The sequence below is a fragment of the Oikopleura dioica genome, chromosome 1, assembly GCF_907165135.1.
Source record: "Oikopleura dioica chromosome 1, OKI2018_I68_1.0, whole genome shotgun sequence".
Classification (NCBI taxonomy): domain Eukaryota; kingdom Metazoa; phylum Chordata; class Appendicularia; order Copelata; family Oikopleuridae; genus Oikopleura; species Oikopleura dioica.
In genome coordinates, this window is record NC_137291.1 from 10,550,920 (window position 1) to 10,567,068 (window position 16,149).

General features: G+C 44.2%; 5 protein-coding genes across 6 annotated transcripts; all 5 read right to left on the minus strand.

Moving 5' to 3' along the window:
- Nucleotides 1-325: 325 nt before the first annotated feature.
- LOC145695880 (uncharacterized) lies at nucleotides 326-953 on the minus strand. The gene is made up of 3 exons (XM_081772923.1): nucleotides 872-953; nucleotides 534-824; nucleotides 326-490 (listed from the first exon to the last, which is right to left on the minus strand). Exons 1-3 carry the CDS (start codon nucleotides 948-950, stop codon nucleotides 396-398), a joined length of 465 nt encoding a protein of 154 aa, XP_081629049.1. The 5' UTR covers nucleotides 951-953; the 3' UTR covers nucleotides 326-395.
- Nucleotides 954-985: 32 nt separating this feature from the next.
- LOC145695865 (terminal uridylyltransferase 4-like) lies at nucleotides 986-6,379 on the minus strand. The gene is made up of 11 exons (XM_081772902.1): nucleotides 6,179-6,379; nucleotides 5,922-5,996; nucleotides 5,622-5,876; nucleotides 5,514-5,577; nucleotides 5,109-5,469; nucleotides 4,722-5,067; nucleotides 4,489-4,674; nucleotides 2,474-4,445; nucleotides 1,839-2,432; nucleotides 1,296-1,794; nucleotides 986-1,249 (listed from the first exon to the last, which is right to left on the minus strand). The coding sequence occupies exons 1-11, from the start codon at nucleotides 6,362-6,364 to the stop codon at nucleotides 1,123-1,125; spliced, it is 4,665 nt and encodes a 1,554-aa protein (XP_081629028.1). The 5' UTR covers nucleotides 6,365-6,379; the 3' UTR covers nucleotides 986-1,122.
- Nucleotides 6,380-6,558: 179 nt separating this feature from the next.
- On the minus strand, nucleotides 6,559-11,418 carry LOC145695866 (uncharacterized). 2 transcript variants are annotated; one of them, XM_081772904.1, is made up of 9 exons: nucleotides 11,169-11,418; nucleotides 10,903-11,119; nucleotides 10,656-10,858; nucleotides 10,431-10,610; nucleotides 9,717-10,359; nucleotides 9,339-9,672; nucleotides 8,805-9,296; nucleotides 6,785-7,612; nucleotides 6,559-6,739 (listed from the first exon to the last, which is right to left on the minus strand). In XM_081772904.1, exons 1-9 carry the CDS (start codon nucleotides 11,382-11,384, stop codon nucleotides 6,724-6,726), a joined length of 3,129 nt encoding a protein of 1,042 aa, XP_081629030.1. In that variant the 5' UTR covers nucleotides 11,385-11,418; the 3' UTR covers nucleotides 6,559-6,723. The 2 variants fall into 2 exon arrangements, with proteins under 2 accessions (XP_081629030.1, XP_081629029.1); XM_081772903.1 differs by having other exon boundaries at nucleotides 6,559-6,748.
- LOC145695883 (protein farnesyltransferase subunit beta-like) lies at nucleotides 11,419-13,752 on the minus strand. Its single transcript, XM_081772925.1, has 7 exons — nucleotides 13,493-13,752; nucleotides 13,365-13,449; nucleotides 13,122-13,305; nucleotides 12,755-12,944; nucleotides 12,207-12,331; nucleotides 11,796-12,069; nucleotides 11,419-11,670 (listed from the first exon to the last, which is right to left on the minus strand). Exons 1-7 carry the CDS (start codon nucleotides 13,735-13,737, stop codon nucleotides 11,511-11,513), a joined length of 1,263 nt encoding a protein of 420 aa, XP_081629051.1. The 5' UTR covers nucleotides 13,738-13,752; the 3' UTR covers nucleotides 11,419-11,510.
- A 15-nt stretch (nucleotides 13,753-13,767) lies between these two features.
- Nucleotides 13,768-16,140, minus strand: LOC145695882 (conserved oligomeric Golgi complex subunit 6-like). Its single transcript, XM_081772924.1, has 8 exons — nucleotides 15,863-16,140; nucleotides 15,561-15,818; nucleotides 15,246-15,519; nucleotides 14,890-15,202; nucleotides 14,516-14,768; nucleotides 14,320-14,466; nucleotides 14,170-14,273; nucleotides 13,768-14,127 (listed from the first exon to the last, which is right to left on the minus strand). The coding sequence occupies exons 1-8, from the start codon at nucleotides 16,110-16,112 to the stop codon at nucleotides 13,837-13,839; spliced, it is 1,890 nt and encodes a 629-aa protein (XP_081629050.1). The 5' UTR covers nucleotides 16,113-16,140; the 3' UTR covers nucleotides 13,768-13,836.
- Nucleotides 16,141-16,149: the final 9 nt, after the last annotated feature.

The following is a 16,149-nucleotide window of genomic DNA, read 5'->3' on the forward strand; positions in this document are numbered from 1 at the left end:
CGCTGCTTTTTCGTCCTCACTCATCCCAGATGTTTGAGCCGCGTTTGGCTTGTTCATCATAACTGCTTGATACAAGCATTTCGGATTTCCAGGGAGCTTGTGGGTAGTCCAGATTTCCTGGGGACTTTCGGTAGTATCTATTTTTTGAATTGGCGTTCTGTTTTCTTCAACTGGTCGTTCAGGCGCGGGTCGACCTCCTCTTCCTCGACCATACGCAATATTCGCCAGCGATAACGGCCGGGAACATACGATAGGCGCGAACCTATTTCTTGTTATTCCGATTAAGATCTGACTCATCTACAAAACAATAATAAGAAGAAAGAAGGGGGATATGAATTCGTGTTGTTTTTGTGGGAACTCCAAATAAATAAAGTTTAAAAGAATGTACAGAGGAGTTAGAAGCCGTTCTCGAACATGTCCAGAACTTTGGAATTTTTCTGGGGGTTTGATCTTTGACGGGAGAGATTGGCGAAGAGTGCGTCGAGCTCGTCTAAAAATAAAACCATCATTCGAAAGAGTGGTGAATATCCTACCCAAAACAGTCTCTTCTTGGGAGTTGCGGTGTTGATTGTACGGACTCTGGTAGCTCTCTGACCTGTGCCACTTCATGGAACTATAAACAACTGATCCTTCTGATCTGATAAGTATGCGCTGATCATATTCAGCTCGCTTTTGGGGATGAGATAAAACGGTAAATGCTTCGGTAACAATTTTGAATTGAGCTTCTTTTGACTCATCCCCAGGGTGACGATCGGGGTGCGTTTGGAAAACGAGCTTTCGGTAAGCCCGGCGAATTTCGTCTCTTGGGGCGTCTTCGTCGACCCCTGGGAGAAAAGAAAAAATAAGCTAAAAAGAGAAGTCGATTCCTTACCAAGGGCATCGTAGTAGTTAAGGGTTTTTGTACAAAACGCCCTTTTCGCGACCCCCCTTGTAATCAAGCCGAGGACCATCTGAATCAACAAGTGAAGAAGCTTCAGTTCCAGAACCATGTTATATTTTCTGTTAAGGCACATGTAAAATATGGCGCAAGAAAGAACAGTGAAAAAAGATGGTGATGGTAAGCTGATGGACTTTAATTTAAATAGTTTTTACTGAACTTTGTGAGTAATCAAAAGTTTGAAGTCAATCGGTGTTGGTGCGTGATCGCGATGATCGGTCAGGGGTGGAGTGTTGGCCGCGGTGGCCGTGATGAAGGTCTGATTCGGCACGCTGACGAGCTTGGTAGTTTTGGTACATTTGCATCGTGTTTCTAACGAAAATGATTGATGAAACTATGCTTATTTGAATTTATCTACCTGACGTTCTGATAGTACTGAGATTCAGCTCGGTTTAGTCTGTTGACAGTCGAGTTCAAATCATTTCCGTGCTCGAATTTTAGCTGGGAGAGGTTGTGATTGAGTAGCACTCCGCTTTGATTTGCCAAAGGCGACATGTGACTTTGGTGTTGTTGCATCGCAAGCTGACCATGCTTTTTAGTTCCTCTGTTGTAATCAGGGCTGCAATGTACCTGGCGATCCCCGTCGAAACGTCTCTGATTGTAATTCTTGAAGCGGATGTCATGTTGGTAATGATTTTGATTTTGATGTCTTTTATCCAAGTCATGCTTAGGCGCGTTTTCCAGGCGATCATGATTTCTGGAATTTCGTTGTTGCCGTTGATTCTGGCGATTCTTGAGTGGGCAGTCTTTTTTCATATGGCCGACTTCGTTACAAACAAAGCATGGTCGAGGTGGAGTTTCAACTACTTGGCCATTTTTCTCGGCAAGACGACGGTTTTTCGCTGACATTGGGCAGTCTTTGATTTCATAATTAGAAGTGACTGATATTAGAGTGAACTACCTTTGATAAAATGACCAATTTTGCCACAAATTCTGCAGCAACGATCGTTAGGAACCTCTTCGCCGTTTGTGAGTAGCGCTTTACTCAGCAAAATGTCGCAGAATATATCGACATTGAGATCTGGAGCCATGTGTGGAATTATCATTCGTGTATACATGGAGATATCGAATGATCCGAAGACATGCCTGGCTCTTCGTAGGACAGAGATGATGAAATTTGCCATTTTTCGAGAAACTCCTGCGCCCAAATTGTGGTTGTGGTCGAAGGGATCTTCAATGGAAATGCATTTCGAGGTCCATTCCTTCTCGAAGAGTGACAGTCGTCCACTCATCTGGCACTGGACAACATCTCTTTCAAAGTTGAAGTCTTCAGTGTAATATCTCAAGAACTTGACCCAAAGTTTCGATAGACAGTCGTTGATCTGAGAGTCTGATCGATTATTCATAAATTCTGCAATGACAAGTGGATCTTCCTGAAACCAAGTATTATAGCCTTCGACAATGTATGAGGGTCTTTCGTCGCCTTTGTGCAGCTCTTGAAGCACTGGGAGAACGCCTTCGTGTTGCAGGAAGTGAATCACCATCAAAATGTAAGCTAAAATGTGTTTTCAGCGATATTCAGAACATAAAGCTTACCATAAGAGCTCAAGGATCCCCTACTAGCATCGCCGATTCCGATTTCTTTCACCATTGCTTTTACAAGATAACCAAGAATTTCACATCTTCGATCCAACAAGCAATAAGTTCTCAACAGTTTCGTATTTCTTTTTGCAAGAACATTATAATACGAAATATCTGCCTCGAACTTGATATGATCAGCTAAATGCAAGTCGAACTTCACAATTGGCACTTTGGCTTGAGTGATGGCAACAATATTGGAGAAGACAGTGTTGGTTTTGAAGGCTTGGGCAATACTCTTAATGACTTCAACCGGGTCGCTGTAGATTTCTGGCGGTTCCGTATCGTGTCCTGCAAACGTCAAGCAAATATCTAAATCAGAACCAGAAAATCCAAAACCATTCCTGCTCGAGCCAAAGAGCTCCAATCTCGAGTTCTTGTCGTAGTTCATCTCCATGAAGTTTTGAATGAATTTGAGCGCACGCTCTCTTGTGTGTATTTCTCTATCAGCGGGTTTCTTTCTTGCAAATACTCTCATCAATACTCCGTCAAGCCAGGCGTAGTCCTGTGTTTTCATCTCTGGAAGACGCTCGAGACGGACTCGGTCGATGTCATCTGGGCAAGCGTCACTTGCGTGCTCGTCTGACCGGCAATGAATGCACTGTCGTTTCGGAAGAGGACCTCCAGCCACGCACTCTTGGTCAAAGACAGCAGTCATGCGCTTGAAAATAGGATCTTGTTCTTTTTTTACCATCTTTTTCACTTTATTCTTCGCTGAATCAATCATATCGTCATCAATTTCACTGTTATTTGATTCACTACCATCAGAATCATCCTCAGACGGCTCTTCTTCGGAATCTTTGAATTCATCTTCGGGATCCGAGTACACTTTCGATTCGCTTTCTTCAAGTGTCGACTCTTCGGATGCTCTTGGAGTATTCTCACCATTTTCTGGGGATGATAACTGATTTTTTTCGATCTTCGATTCTAGTGTTTCTGAACATAAAATCGGAGAAGTAGTTTCTGATCGCGGGGAAGTCCTTGGCGAAGGTGTTCTACTCTTGTCAGACGCGATATACTTGTTGATATGATTGAGCAATCTTGGGTTGAGTTTCACGGAACGTTTCTTTTCCTGGTCAGTCTCTATACTCATTTTGCGTACCCTGTCGGTCAGCTCGCTTTCTCCATCTTCAACGAAAACCTCTAATCCAGCGTCAGATTTTACTTCGATCAATTTGTTATCGCTGCTTTCCCTGATAATATCAAATCTTTCTTCTCGGGGTTTCAAATGCCCAAATTTATTCGCATGGATCATCTTTCGCAACTCATTGGGACCGATAAAGAGCCTGCCATAGGCAACTCGAAGCCTTGCTTTCCAAAACTCAAAGTTTCCTTGTCCGGTGAGAGTTCTAGCAGCATTCCTCACTGGAGAGTAGGGATCTTGAATGGCTATCCGCCTGACACCCATATTCAGCGATGATCTCGTCGCAGTTTGGTCGATGATGGAAATCAGTTCTTTTTCGTAGTTAAGTTCGTATGCGTAAAATTCAAGGAGATCAACAAGTAGTCTCGCGAGACACATACTTTCAGGCACCTGAGAAGCCTCTAAGAGAGACTCTTCATCCTCTAATTCTGCTTCTTCACTACCCTCTTCTGTTTTAGCTTCGATAGTTGGTGTTTCTTGCTCGATCGTAGGAGGTTCCGATGTGCTTTCGATCGTTGGCGGCTCAGAGTCTATTGTATCATCCTCAAAGATCAGTTCTCGGGACTCTTCTTCGTCAGATGATAATCCGGAGCTTTCATCTTCATTATTTGCTTCTTCTCTTTCGTCGGAACTTTTTGGTTGACTTTTGGTTGTTTTCTCAACTGGCGGACTATTCGTTGCAGAAGATTTTTGACTGGATTTACTTGAAAAATTTGAGGAAGCAGATGACTTTAATCGTCGAATGAAGCATTTTCCATCTTCGAATCGATAAGGAATATTAACGAGCTTAGGGAGGAGTAATTTTTGGTTAGAAAATGACTGTTCTTACGTTGCAATCTGTTTTTTCGTTAAGAATTGGAACCCATCCTCTTCTCTGGAAGAAGTAAATGACACAAATAACAAGAGTAAATGCTGGCAAAGTTCCGTTATCAGGTTCATCAAGGCCACACCAGTTGGCCCACTGCCTGAAGATCAGCGCCAGTTTTTGTATTTTCGGCTCGTAGGTCAAGTAAAACTAGAATATTTAGGCTTTACAGGGTTTAATCTGTAGATTTTTCTCACGTTTATCAAATTGGCAGTTTTTATGCGCGAGGTTCTAGCATGATCAGCTCCAATGATTGTGAATTTGACACCAGTTTCACAGTCGATAGCGGCAACGTTCGGCATAAAGGTTGATCCAGCCTGTGGCGCATAAAAAGTGTTCTTTACTGATTTTAGGTTCGCATCTGGGTCGTTTGAAAGGTCATGTAGGAAGTAGAATATCTGGCTGAGGAGAGTATTTGCACGGGTTCTTTCTCTCGAGACGCAAATATTGATGTCTGATGATTCTAGCACGGCTTTATAGGCGGTAGATCCATAGAGTTGGACATTAATATCAGGAAGAAACTTCTTTAAAATTGCTGCAATCCTAGAATGTGATGAGAAATGACGCCCCAATATCATTATTACCTCTCAAAACAATCTGATCGTTTGTTAAAGTCAACAGAATTCAGTCTATTGTCTAACAGACTGTTCAACTCCGCATTGAGCATTGCCAATCTATCAGGATTTTGATCAAGCGGGAATTTACTTGCCGCCAGCTTAGCTACATCCAATTCCAAAACTTTTGTCTTCAAAAGTTTGTGGTAACTATCTTTGTAGCAGTGGTGAAGGGCGTTTTCGCGATTTGGGAAGTCGATCAAACATAGTTTGCAGCTATAAGATGGGCTGTCTTCGGGACCTTCCGTGTCAATGTGATGAGTTCTGAAGTCGTGCAGTGCGTAGGCATCGGAAACTGTGTTGTATTTCTCGGAGCCTTTGAAGAGCGCAGCTAGAATCAAAATAGATACGACCTTTTTAACCGAAATCGCTTACGAATATACTGTCGATCATTTTTTAGCATATAAGCAGCTAGATGGACGAAAATGAACTCATCATCCTAAAAGAATTGTTATAAAATCTTAATTCGCGGTGGACTTTTACCTTTGATATACTTGGATTGCTGTAAGATGTCAACTTTGGCGGATTGTCTCGACGTTCCTTTGCCTTTCTTCTTCTCTCTTTTTTCTTCATCATTCTTGTGGGTTTCTGCTTTATCTGCGTACGTGATTCCATCTCTCTCAACCGGTGTAGCTCGAATTGAAGCAGCTCGGCGCGTAGATAGTTCTTCACTTGTTTAGGCTTCAGTTTTTGTTGCTGAGGTTGCTCATTTGAGGTTGAGTTCTCTCGCTCGCGTTGCTTATTTTATTTTTCAGATAAGAATTAATCATGACTCTGTGCTACCTTGATTCGTATCTTTGGCTGGTCTGGTCCAATGTCTTCTTTGTTTTCGGAAGTGCGTATCACCGTTCTATCATCCTGAATAATGCTTTCAAGAGTCTACATATAATATCCAATTGGATTTCCCGGATCAAGATCGAATCATAAAAATAAGCACTGTGTCGGTTACGAAACACTTTCAGTGAACCGAGACCGCTATCCGTCACGTATTTATTGAATAGATTCTTTACTTAACAAGCTTATCTACTAGCTTTACTTACATCTGACTTTTTCGGAAAACGAGCAGCATTTTGCTTTTTTCTACTAGTCCTCTTGCCGCCCCTCTCTCGCTTGGAATTTTTCTTATTTTTAGAGGAGTTTTCGCTCAGCTCGTCTGATCCACGTTCTCGTCGAGGAGTGTCTTGTGGTGCTTTCGACGAGTCCTCGTTGACTTCATCAGTGCGCATTTTTGAGAAATGCCGATTTCTAAATCCCTCTTTTGTCAGTTTCTGCTTTTTCATAAGACTGCATTTGGAAAAGATTTTACGAAATCCTATATCTATCTAGATTCTAGAATATCCTGCAAAAATTGTTCCTGCTTGTTTTCGCAATAGTGAGCCTTGTTTATGCTGCTTAGGAAAAGATGACAACATAAAAAGTGTTTCAGTTTTCCGTTGAAGGAATATACTTTCATATATTATATTATATACAGTGAAAGTGAAGTGTTTGGAGGAGGGTGAGACTCGACAGTCGAGCGGCAGTTTTACTTGTGTGAACTTAAGCCGGCAGTGAATGTGCACTTTATCTCCCGGCGGAAATTTCGATCCTATCGGACGCTTTTTCTAAGGAAACTGTTACTTTTCTATTGGTGAGATAATGCGGCTTACCGAGTGGACCTTCTAGGAGTGTTCTGGGCAGGTGGGGTACCGGGGCGATGAGGAGGATAACGTCCGTATACCCGAAACTCATAAAAAGACGACGACATTTCGGCGATGAGGGTCCAGCCAGAAGTTTCGCCTGTCCAAGGCTCAGGCTTGGGCTCTGCGCCTGAAGACATCGTCTTTCGACGATTGGGACCCCTTCTTGCTGGAGTTCGTCGGGACTTGGGCGCATCAGGAACGTCGCTGGTGGTCTTGCGGCGTTTGTTCTTTGCGGCATCGTCTTTAGAGTCTTTCTCAATCTTGCGCTTGACGGTGCGCTCTGCAGGCACAGGAGTCGTGAGAGTAGAAGCTCGCGATCGACGGTTTCCTCGGCTTGGCGTAGTTGTAGCTCGTGGGTCGATTTTGGTTGGGATTACCGCGACAGCTTTCGATTTTGCTGTTCGCGTTGCCCGCTGATTGATCGAATGATACAGCGCAATAGCGGCTTGGCGATCATTCATCATAGATTCTTCAGCCGAACCTTTTCGTTTAACCGGAGATCGAATAGACCTCTTAAGGTCGACTCCTAATAGAGGGGTTGACTCCAGAGAAGAAGTGTCGAGTTCGGAGCCTCTTCGGGGAGTACCGGGCGTCTTGGGACGCGGTTTTCGCTTGTTGTAGACGTACTGCGGTGTTGACGAAAGCCGCCGACTGGATCTTCGTGTCGGGAGCTCGCTACTTGCAGGCTCAAGATCGAAAGCGCCCTGTTGCTCTGCAGCTGGCTCGAGCTTGTCCCCTGTCTTTTCGGCGACGATGTTCGGAGCAGGGATGGGAAGCTCTTGAGCTTCAGAATAGCTAAATAAATGATTTATATTTGTAACCTAGGGTCGGCACCGACCCAACCAAAAAACCCGACCTGGTCGGAAATGGTCGGGTTTTTATGGGCACCAACCAGCCCGACCTCAGATTTTGTACCTCGATTTTGGATGGTCGGCTTTTGGTCGGTTTTGGTCGGTTTTTTTAGTCTTTTGGTCGGGTTGGTCGGTTTTTGGTCGGTTTAAAACTACGCATTTGAGCGATTTTTTTTAAATTTTCTCCGGCGACAAGAGAAAAATCGGCGGCGAGTCCGGGCTAAAGCTCTTTAAAATTTAACTTTTCATGGCGAATCGACTACCACAGTGATGATTTCAAAAAACTTTTTGTGGGGCCGGAAATCGTAAAAAATCTGCAAGTGCAGTTTTCTTCAGCTCGTCGAGACGAGTTGAATGATGGGTCTTACTCCTGATAACTCTAAGGATTTACCGGTTTACCGGCTGGTTACCGGAAAATACGTTGTCAGCGGCCGTTTTTGTTCTAGAAGTGGTAAACAGATGATCGACCCAGGAAATTGTTCCTTATAGTCAGTTCTACTGCAGGCTAAAAGATGAAAGTCGTATCATTACTCCGAAGAGAGTTATCATTAAAAATAGTAAATTTTACATATCTTTCGTAGTTGCTGCACGTTCCTGATTTCTAGTCCCATTTCCGCCAAAAATAGTATTTTAGTGATAACTCTCTTCAGACTATTGATACGACTCTCATCTTTAAGCCTGCAGTAGAACTAAGTATAAGAAACAAGTTCCGGGGTCGATCATCTGTTTACCACTTCTAGAACAAAAACGGCCGGTGACAACGTATTTTCCGGTAACCAGCCGGTAAACCGGTAAATCCTTAGAGTTATCAGGAGTTAGACCCATCATTCAACTCGTCTCGACGAGCTGAAGAAAACTGCACTTGCAGATTTTTTACGATTTCCGGCCCCACAAAAAGTTTTTTGAAATCATCAGTAAAATGCTTCGATCCGAGGCCCTCGAGGGCTGTGTGCGATAGAAAAATGTTGACAAATGTTAATTTTGCTCTTTAAAAAAACCGACCAAAAAAGCCGACCCGACCGACCAAAACGACCACGGATTTGGCCTCTTTTCACGGGGACCGACCAAACCGACCACGAAAAATGGTGGTCGGTGCCGACCCTAGATTTGTAACAAGGAAACTATCTTTGACTTACTTGGGTGATACTTCAGGTGGGGTGTCGTTTGTATCGACCTCCATCGCATTCTCGTCTCGTTTTACTTCATCCTTCTGATCCACGATTTCACCCTCCTCCTGATTCTTCACTATTTCGCTCTTATCTGCTTGAGGGTCTTCGTGGACACCGTTTTCTCGGGTAGAGTCGCCATTGTGTCCATCATCGGCGGAATCATCCACGGGAGCACCATTTTCCGCTGGAGTATCTTCTGAGTCGGAAGGAGCATTTGTAGCTGGTGAATTGACTCCTTGCTGTTTTGCGGCTTTCGCTTCTTCGGCCCAAAGTTTCACAGCTTCATCGAAGTCGTCAATGTAGCCGTATCTGGCGGCTAGCCCCTGCTGGTTTACAGGTTCGCGATCAGGGACGCCGACGAGTTTGTCGAAATAACGCCGGCACTCGTACTTGAAGGCGAATAGGTCACGGAGTGTGAACCATTTCTTCAGCTTGTCGGGGTGTGAGTCCAACAATGGCCTAAAATGTGAGTATTCCTCCTTGATTTCTTCCAAATTTTACCTGTCCTTGTCGAAAAACCTCCGGATGTAGAAGAGTGTGAATGGGCCACAGTCGAAGTCATTCGCTTGGTGGGGACCTCGTGGTCTTCCGTACTTGAAAGGAAGTAATTGCTTGTGGAGGCATGGATCCATGTTGTAGCAACGGTTGCAGGGGTGGGGATATCTCGACAAGCTGCGTTCCAACCTCGTCTTGTTGCAGAAGTAGATGGAAGGCTTTCGGCCACCGTTGACGATACGCAACCTTTGCCTGTTGTCCTCGGCGTTTTCGTCTAACTCGAGAATCCCTTCATCAATCAGCCTGTCTTGGTCCTCACGAAGAGCCTCATTGTCTCTGTCTAAAGGACGTTTGTGAAGAAATAATTTAAAAACTCAAGCTTACCCAAGAATGCAGAAGTCAAAAACTCGCATGCCACTTCAACCTTCTCGAACCAATCTGGCGCGTACCCCGAGCAGAGCAGGTAGATTCCTGGCTCGTCTTCTGACGGACATAAATATTCTTTCTCTCTCTGGCCAACTTCGTCGTGAAATCGTTCAAACTTTTCTTCGTCAGTCTCAGACTGTTCCTCCTCATCATCCTCCTCATCATAAGACGATTCGTCTTCTTCCTCCTCGTCGCTCATCTCCGGAATTCGGTCGTAGGGAAGTTCGCGCTCTGGATTAACTTCTTCCTCATCCTGACCATTCGCGATGCTGTCAGCCTCATTCAGCGATAGACCAGAGAGTTCCGCAGCAGCAGCCTCATCACTAACTGGACTATCGTCGTCTAGCGCATCTCCAGTCTTCTCAGGCGACTCGTTCGCACCAGAGTCGTTAGTTTCGCCCTCACGGGGAGATTCTGGGACCTCTTCGTCGCTGCTTGAGTCGAGCATCCCGTCTTGATGAATGAGCTTCTGAGAGATACCCTCACTCTTCTCGACCTGCTCGCTCTCGTTCTCGCTTTCTTCGAGCTCACCGTCTTCAGGTTCTCCTGATTCAAGACTCGTCATTTCGGGTAGAACGGCATCGGCAACCTCGTTACCTTCCTGAAAGATTTGGTTAATGATTTCGTCTCAGAAACAATGGTGAAAATGTAAGTTCAAAACGGAACACTTACAGCTGACAGCTTCTCACTGTATTCAGGAGGTTCCGGTTCCTCCTTTTCAAAATCGCCTTCTAACAGCTTCTGCATGATCAGTCTTGGCTTGTTTATGACTATCAAGCTCCAATGGGCGTCTTGGTTAATAGGCAGAAAGAGGACGTCTTTTTGGAAGAGATTGAGCATCTTCTGTTGTTTCTTAAGTTAATAACTATATTTTTTGATAGGCAAGTTGAGGTTTACCTGTCTTCGATCAGCATAACTCCTCTTGCCACGACTAGGCAGCCAGATAACCTTCCGGACGATTTCTTCATACCGGTAAGCCATCCCGGCTTTGTGCTCGATCATGATGCCCCTTGACTGATCTGCGCCCTTTACATCTTCCTGTCTGATCGCATTCCAGGCATTGATGCTGAAGACGTAGGCATTTTTATCCCGAATCTCCTCTTAAAGTAAATTTAGACTATGGAAACAAGAAAAATTGCCTTACCAAGAAGCATGTTAAGAATCATGTGCATGTCCGTATCCTGGAGCCACATGTTGGTACCGAGCCCTTCCAATTGAAGGAGTCTATTTCGAGACTCCTCGTACATGATATCGTCAGGCTTATTAAAATACGGGAAAGACTCGGTGAACTCGTATTTCTCTGGCGCCGGCACCACCGCGTTCGCTAAGTGGGCCCATTGATTTTCGTCTCCGCCAGCGTTCTTGAAATTTGTTAGATTTTTACTGAAGATTGGCAATTAAAAAACTTACCGTTTCTGTTTTCCCGTTGACCGGCGGTTCGTTTATTGGGATGTTGAGATCGTCCTCTTCAGGGATGACGGCGTGGACGATGTCGCCAGAAGCTTCCGTAGCAGCAGCCGGATTCGCTTCTACCCCGGACGAGTCGACCATGTCGAGGTGAATCGTGGACGATCGACCCAGCGGCTCGCTCCCATTCTCTGTAGTTGTCGAGTTTTCTTCCGACATCGATGAGTCTAAAATTTGTACTGTCGGAAGGAGAGAATCTGGGTAAATATAAATGTCAGTTCTAGAGACAGAAGAAAAACAGGTCAGTGGTAGGATGATCGGAAATTTGCATGGGGCTAGATATTTTCAACTTTGAGATATTCTCAATTCCTTCTCAATCTCCAATTGGGCTGAAAAATAGTCGTAGATGTCAATGACTGCGATTGGGCGGACGTTGTGAAGAGGGTTGATCATGGAAAGGCAATTTTCGGACTCGGGCTCAGGGCAGATCGTGGTTTGGCCGTGCCTAAATGCGTTAATTAGCAAAATATTTCCAATTCATCACAGATAACTGCCACTTAATTTCAATTTCACTACTATTCTTGTTATTTAACAATCAAGATTAATTTGAGTTGATATTGCTGTATGTACCTGTTATAAACATGTTGAAGCGCAGCAACGCCTGATAACGCATAGCAAGTGTGATAGTAATCGCGGTGGCTCCCAGGTCGATCAGCAAACCCACCGGCAACGGAGTTTTTCTGCCTCACTTGACACGCAAGGAAAGTGTAATCCATCAGCGCTCTGGAATCGCAGAGCCAGGAGTCCTTCGGCGCATGGTCTTGGTCGAGGAGGCCGTGGACGATTGGAAACGAGCCTCCTTGCCAGAAGTTGTAGCAAGAATCAACCAGTTTGTTTGCTCGACCTAAATTGGTTCAGGTCATTCTTTATCAGCGAGATTACAACACTAACTACAAGAAAAAACGTGAAAAGAGCGAAAAATCATCCCTCGACTCGAAGAATTGCGAATCGCGCGCGCGCTAAATTCAAAATTTCACTCACCATCGAACCCTCCTTCCACACTCTTTTGTCTGTTACAGAGCCATCTCACTAAGCTGGAAACATTGGGAATCGCGCTCGTCTTGTTGAGAAGAGCAAGTGCAGCGAGACTTGTGTACGTGAAGCCTCTGAATTGCTCATTTTTACGTTGTTTGATTTTTATTTTGTCTCTGAAGTGAGCGCGCTCTGGAGTTTGCGTGGCGCTGGGCAAGCGACGCGAAATTAAAGCGTGGGCGACGCGGCCAATGACACGTCGCCTAACCTCTGGCGCGCCCGTCCATTGGTTAGGGACAGTGGAGGACCCTGACTCGAAAAGATGGCCAGGATGGAGCGACTTCCATCAGAAGGCCAAATCAGAGATTTTATATCTCTGACTTGCCGTGGCGTTTTAACCTTTTTTTATGGCAATAATTTTTTAATCTGATTAATTGTTAATTAAATAAGCAGCGCACGGTAGAAATAATTTGCATCTTATAATAATCTGAGAAATTTTGACTTATTTCATAAGGAAAATAGCTTTAATAGAACAACCGTGCGTTTAAAAGATTTACCCATGACTTTCTGCTCCCGGATTGGGTCCAAATCCACCGTCCCAAGACTGACATTTGGCCAAATATTCGTCAGTCTTGTCGAACAGCTTATCTTTGTCTTCAAGCTGAAGCATTGTTGCGACACTAGCAGCACAGTAGATCGCTCTGGTGTCGGTTTCCCCATTCACATGCATGGCAAAAGACCCATCAGTGTTCTTTCGGAAAGGATTTGTAACAAACAGTTTAACTTTCCTCCGGGGGCCAATGAAGATTTGTACAGGGGTGCCAGGACGAATCTTCATTGGCCCAAGGATTTCCTTATTTTACTAGAATTATCCCTATAAAATGGGAGTCTCGGGTGAAGAAACCGAAGAAAAGATAAGCTAACGATCCTTAACACTGTATAAAAACTCCTCCAATTTCTTCACATTTACGATCTGATAAGCCCTCTCAAAGCCACCAGATCCGAGTATCGCAATCGCATTCATCGCTGCATAGGTCGTCGCCAAATGTGGCATTTGCAGTGGCCCACCACCAAAGCCTCCATTTTTTGATTGGCAGAGTTCTAAGAACTGTTTTACAGTCATTTTTGAAACATAATCAGAGCTGTCAGTGGAGAAATGGAACTCACCTCGCAGATTTCTGTCTTTTTGTCATCCGAAAGGACCACATCTAGCAGATCTAGCGCGTGAGTTGTCCAGTAGACTATCCAAGGCCTAAAGATTTGTAAGAACTGTATCCTATATCGAAATTAAGAACCTTGATGCATCTAAGGACTCATATGCCGGTCCCAAACTGGAGAGCCCCTTCGACGCGTAGCTAATATGTTTCCTTACATCAAGCCTGAGCTCTGTTTGAATCTCTAGTTTGTCAACGAACTCTTGAAATAGCCTGACGACTTTTCCCTCGGTCGCGGACTGACTCTCTGTACTCGTTGTGAAAACATTCGGAACCGTGTTGTCATGAATGGCGAGTCGAGCTTTCAACCGATCATGTTTTGCCATTCTAGAGTTTCTTGTAGAGAAAAATACGGATTGAAGGATACAGAAAGGATTGCACTTTTCACCAGTATAGAATTGAAAAAGATTGATACGGAAGATGGGCTAACAGAGTAAACGTTTTATCTGATCAGGAGTTCTTCGGAGCAGAATTTCTTTGTTGTCGTAGCAATCTGTCGATTCTAGCGCTTTGTAAACTGTCAGATAGGAGGCAAAGACCAGCTCCTGGCTCGCTTTGAGGATGTTGTTTCGGATGATCGGCGAGTTGAGGAGGTTGAACTGTGGAAGTTGGTGAACATCGGGGTTGGATAAGTAAGATTCGAACTGTGACAGGCCTGTCGTCAAGCTTTCTTGATCCAAACCAGGCATACTGGAGAGCTTTTCTTCCGATTCGGGCTTGAGGAAGAGTTAAAAATGAAGAATTATGAAGGCTTTTACCTTGTATCGATCACAAGTCGCATAAATCGTGGCAATTCCTCCTCGGGTCAGAATAAACGCAGCTTGCTCATTAGATAAAGTTGAAGCGTGAGCATCGATTTGACCTAAAATATCGTAATTTTCGTGAGAAAGGTCAAAGAAGAAATGAACCTTGAAGCATTTCAAGCCGATGTTCAACTCCAAACTCGTAAAATGAAAGTGTGTTGACGATGGATTGCAACGAGTTGATCATGTAAGTCGACATATCTGCCATGGAGAGATGGCTTGCAGACAGCTGGCAGTTTTGCAAAAGTGGATCTAGATAATAAAGTTCATTTTCGGGTTGTTTTAATATATCAAATGGTACCTAAAATAGTGGTAAGAACCGTCTGAAAGTCCTTCTTTCGATTCTCCATCGGTGCCACATTTCCGTCTTGAATAGACAAAATGTCTCGCAACAACTTGAGCGCAGAAGTCAGCGTTTGATTACAACCCAAATCTGTTGGGGGAGCGGCAACATTTGAAGTAAATTTTTGCGACATAAACGTCAGCGAGTTGAAGAACATTTTCTTGCAGAGCTCTTGGAGTTCGTTCAGAGTCTCTAAAATGTCATGCTCGAACTTTTCCGCCGTCGATTTTTCATCGAGTTTTGTTGGTGCAGATGCAGTGTTGACGATTTGACTTTGGTGAGTTTCTTTTTGATGATCGATCAATTTGCGATGTAAATGTAAGAATCGAAACTTTCCTAATGGTGCGTTGGTAAAACTGAAGCAAGTTCGATAACTTGTAAAGTGCAACTGGCCCAGGTTCGGCGACGAGAATCTGTTCCAGACGAATCTTCAGTGGTCGACAAACTCCTTCGAGAATTTTCAACATCATATCGCGCCGATGAGGAGCTACAAGATGCTCTGGGCACTGCTTGACAAGTTGGTTGAAGTTTTCTCGCTCTGTAGCAGCGCATTGATGGATCCAAGCAGCCATGTCGCCGACGTATCTAAGAGGGTCGTGCGAATGGAGCTCGATCGGACGAGGTTGAGCTTGATCTCGCGAGCCGCTAGAAAATCGCATTGATTTCAGTTGCTAAAACTGATTCTCACCGAGTTAGAGCTTCAATAAAGCCTCTGACAGTAGTTGATTTTCTGGCGTTGGCGTATTCGTCAAGTGTGTATCGGAAAAGAACAGCTCTGTCAGAAAGTGCTTTCATAGCGCGTTGCAGGGTTGAGTTGACTTCGATTTCTTCGCTAGTGAGTGATCTGGTCTGAGTTTGGCCCCAGCGATAGAGTCGTTCGTAACCAGCTTCTTGGAAAAGAGCCATTTCCTCCATAATTTCCAGACCGGCTGTTTGCTGATTCGATCGAAGCAGAACTTTTACTGAACAGAACTTTACTTTTGGAATGAAAAATGACGTCTACCTTTGGAATGAATTTCTTGAACACGATCAAGCGCCGTGAAAAATTCTTCATTTAGCGGCTCATTTGGCCCGGCTCGAAGAGTCTGAAACTGTACGCTTGTCAGCTGGAATTTTTCGATAAAAGTAGAGGCTGCTTGTTGTCGCATTTCGATAATTCGACCTTCTTTTCGCAATTCCGATGTGTTGGAAATCAAGCTCGCGGTTTGAGTTTTCGCTATTTTGAGTCTTTCTGACATTTCTTCACAGCACTGGCTCATTCCTGCAAAATTTATTAATGATCTTTTCAGGTTGATACAAAATCACCTTGAACTTCTTGTGTGACTTGATCAATCTGCTCCTTGAGGATTCTGTAATCATTCAAGAACTCTTGGTTGATTTTCAATCCTCTTCTTTCGATAACAGACCTCAGATTTTTACGGTTTCGGAGATTATTCTCTCCGAAAAAGGTGGAGAGCGATTTCATTGCTTCGATGAGCTCCTTATCCGAGTCTAGCTTCATATCCAAGATCTTTTTGATCTTCCTGCTCAACGGATTTGCTACCGCCGTGTCCATTTTTATTTTCTTAAAAATAGGAGTTTGAGACGAGAAT

What these genes read in the sequence shown, in the direction of transcription:
- LOC145695880 (XM_081772923.1), bottom strand. Translation starts at nt 950, where the DNA reads ATGGTCCTCGGCTTGATTACAAGGGGGGTCGCGAAAAGGGCGTTTTGT. An exon ending in TAACTACTACGATGCCCTTG is followed by an intron (nt 825 to 871) that starts GTAAGGAATCGA and finishes CTTTTCTCCCAG; the next exon opens with GGGTCGACGAAGACGCCCCA. An exon ending in CCAAGAAGAGACTGTTTTGG is followed by an intron (nt 491 to 533) that starts GTAGGATATTCA and finishes TTTTATTTTTAG; the next exon opens with ACGAGCTCGACGCACTCTTC.
- LOC145695865 (XM_081772902.1), bottom strand. Translation starts at nt 6,364, where the DNA reads ATGCGCACTGATGAAGTCAACGAGGACTCGTCGAAAGCACCACAAGAC. An exon ending in CGATCAGATTGTTTTGAGAG is followed by an intron (nt 5,068 to 5,108) that starts GTAATAATGATA and finishes ATCACATTCTAG; the next exon opens with GATTGCAGCAATTTTAAAGA. An exon ending in ACGAAAAAACAGATTGCAAC is followed by an intron (nt 4,446 to 4,488) that starts GTAAGAACAGTC and finishes CTCCTCCCTAAG; the next exon opens with CTCGTTAATATTCCTTATCG.
- LOC145695866 (XM_081772903.1), bottom strand. Translation starts at nt 11,384, where the DNA reads ATGTCGGAAGAAAACTCGACAACTACAGAGAATGGGAGCGAGCCGCTG. An exon ending in TCAACGGGAAAACAGAAACG is followed by an intron (nt 11,120 to 11,168) that starts GTAAGTTTTTTA and finishes ACAAATTTCAAG; the next exon opens with AACGCTGGCGGAGACGAAAA. An exon ending in GATTCTTAACATGCTTCTTG is followed by an intron (nt 10,859 to 10,902) that starts GTAAGGCAATTT and finishes ATTTACTTTAAG; the next exon opens with AGGAGATTCGGGATAAAAAT.
- LOC145695883 (XM_081772925.1), bottom strand. Translation starts at nt 13,737, where the DNA reads ATGGCAAAACATGATCGGTTGAAAGCTCGACTCGCCATTCATGACAAC. An exon ending in TTTATACAGTGTTAAGGATC is followed by an intron (nt 12,945 to 13,121) that starts GTTAGCTTATCT and finishes TCCGAAAGAACA; the next exon opens with CTGATGGGTCTTTTGCCATG. An exon ending in CCGGGAGCAGAAAGTCATGG is followed by an intron (nt 12,332 to 12,754) that starts GTAAATCTTTTA and finishes TGAGCAATTCAG; the next exon opens with AGGCTTCACGTACACAAGTC.
- LOC145695882 (XM_081772924.1), bottom strand. Translation starts at nt 16,112, where the DNA reads ATGGACACGGCGGTAGCAAATCCGTTGAGCAGGAAGATCAAAAAGATC. An exon ending in TTTATTGAAGCTCTAACTCG is followed by an intron (nt 15,203 to 15,245) that starts GTGAGAATCAGT and finishes GCGATTTTCTAG; the next exon opens with CGGCTCGCGAGATCAAGCTC. An exon ending in ACCAACGCACCATTAGGAAA is followed by an intron (nt 14,769 to 14,889) that starts GTTTCGATTCTT and finishes ACGGCGGAAAAG; the next exon opens with TTCGAGCATGACATTTTAGA.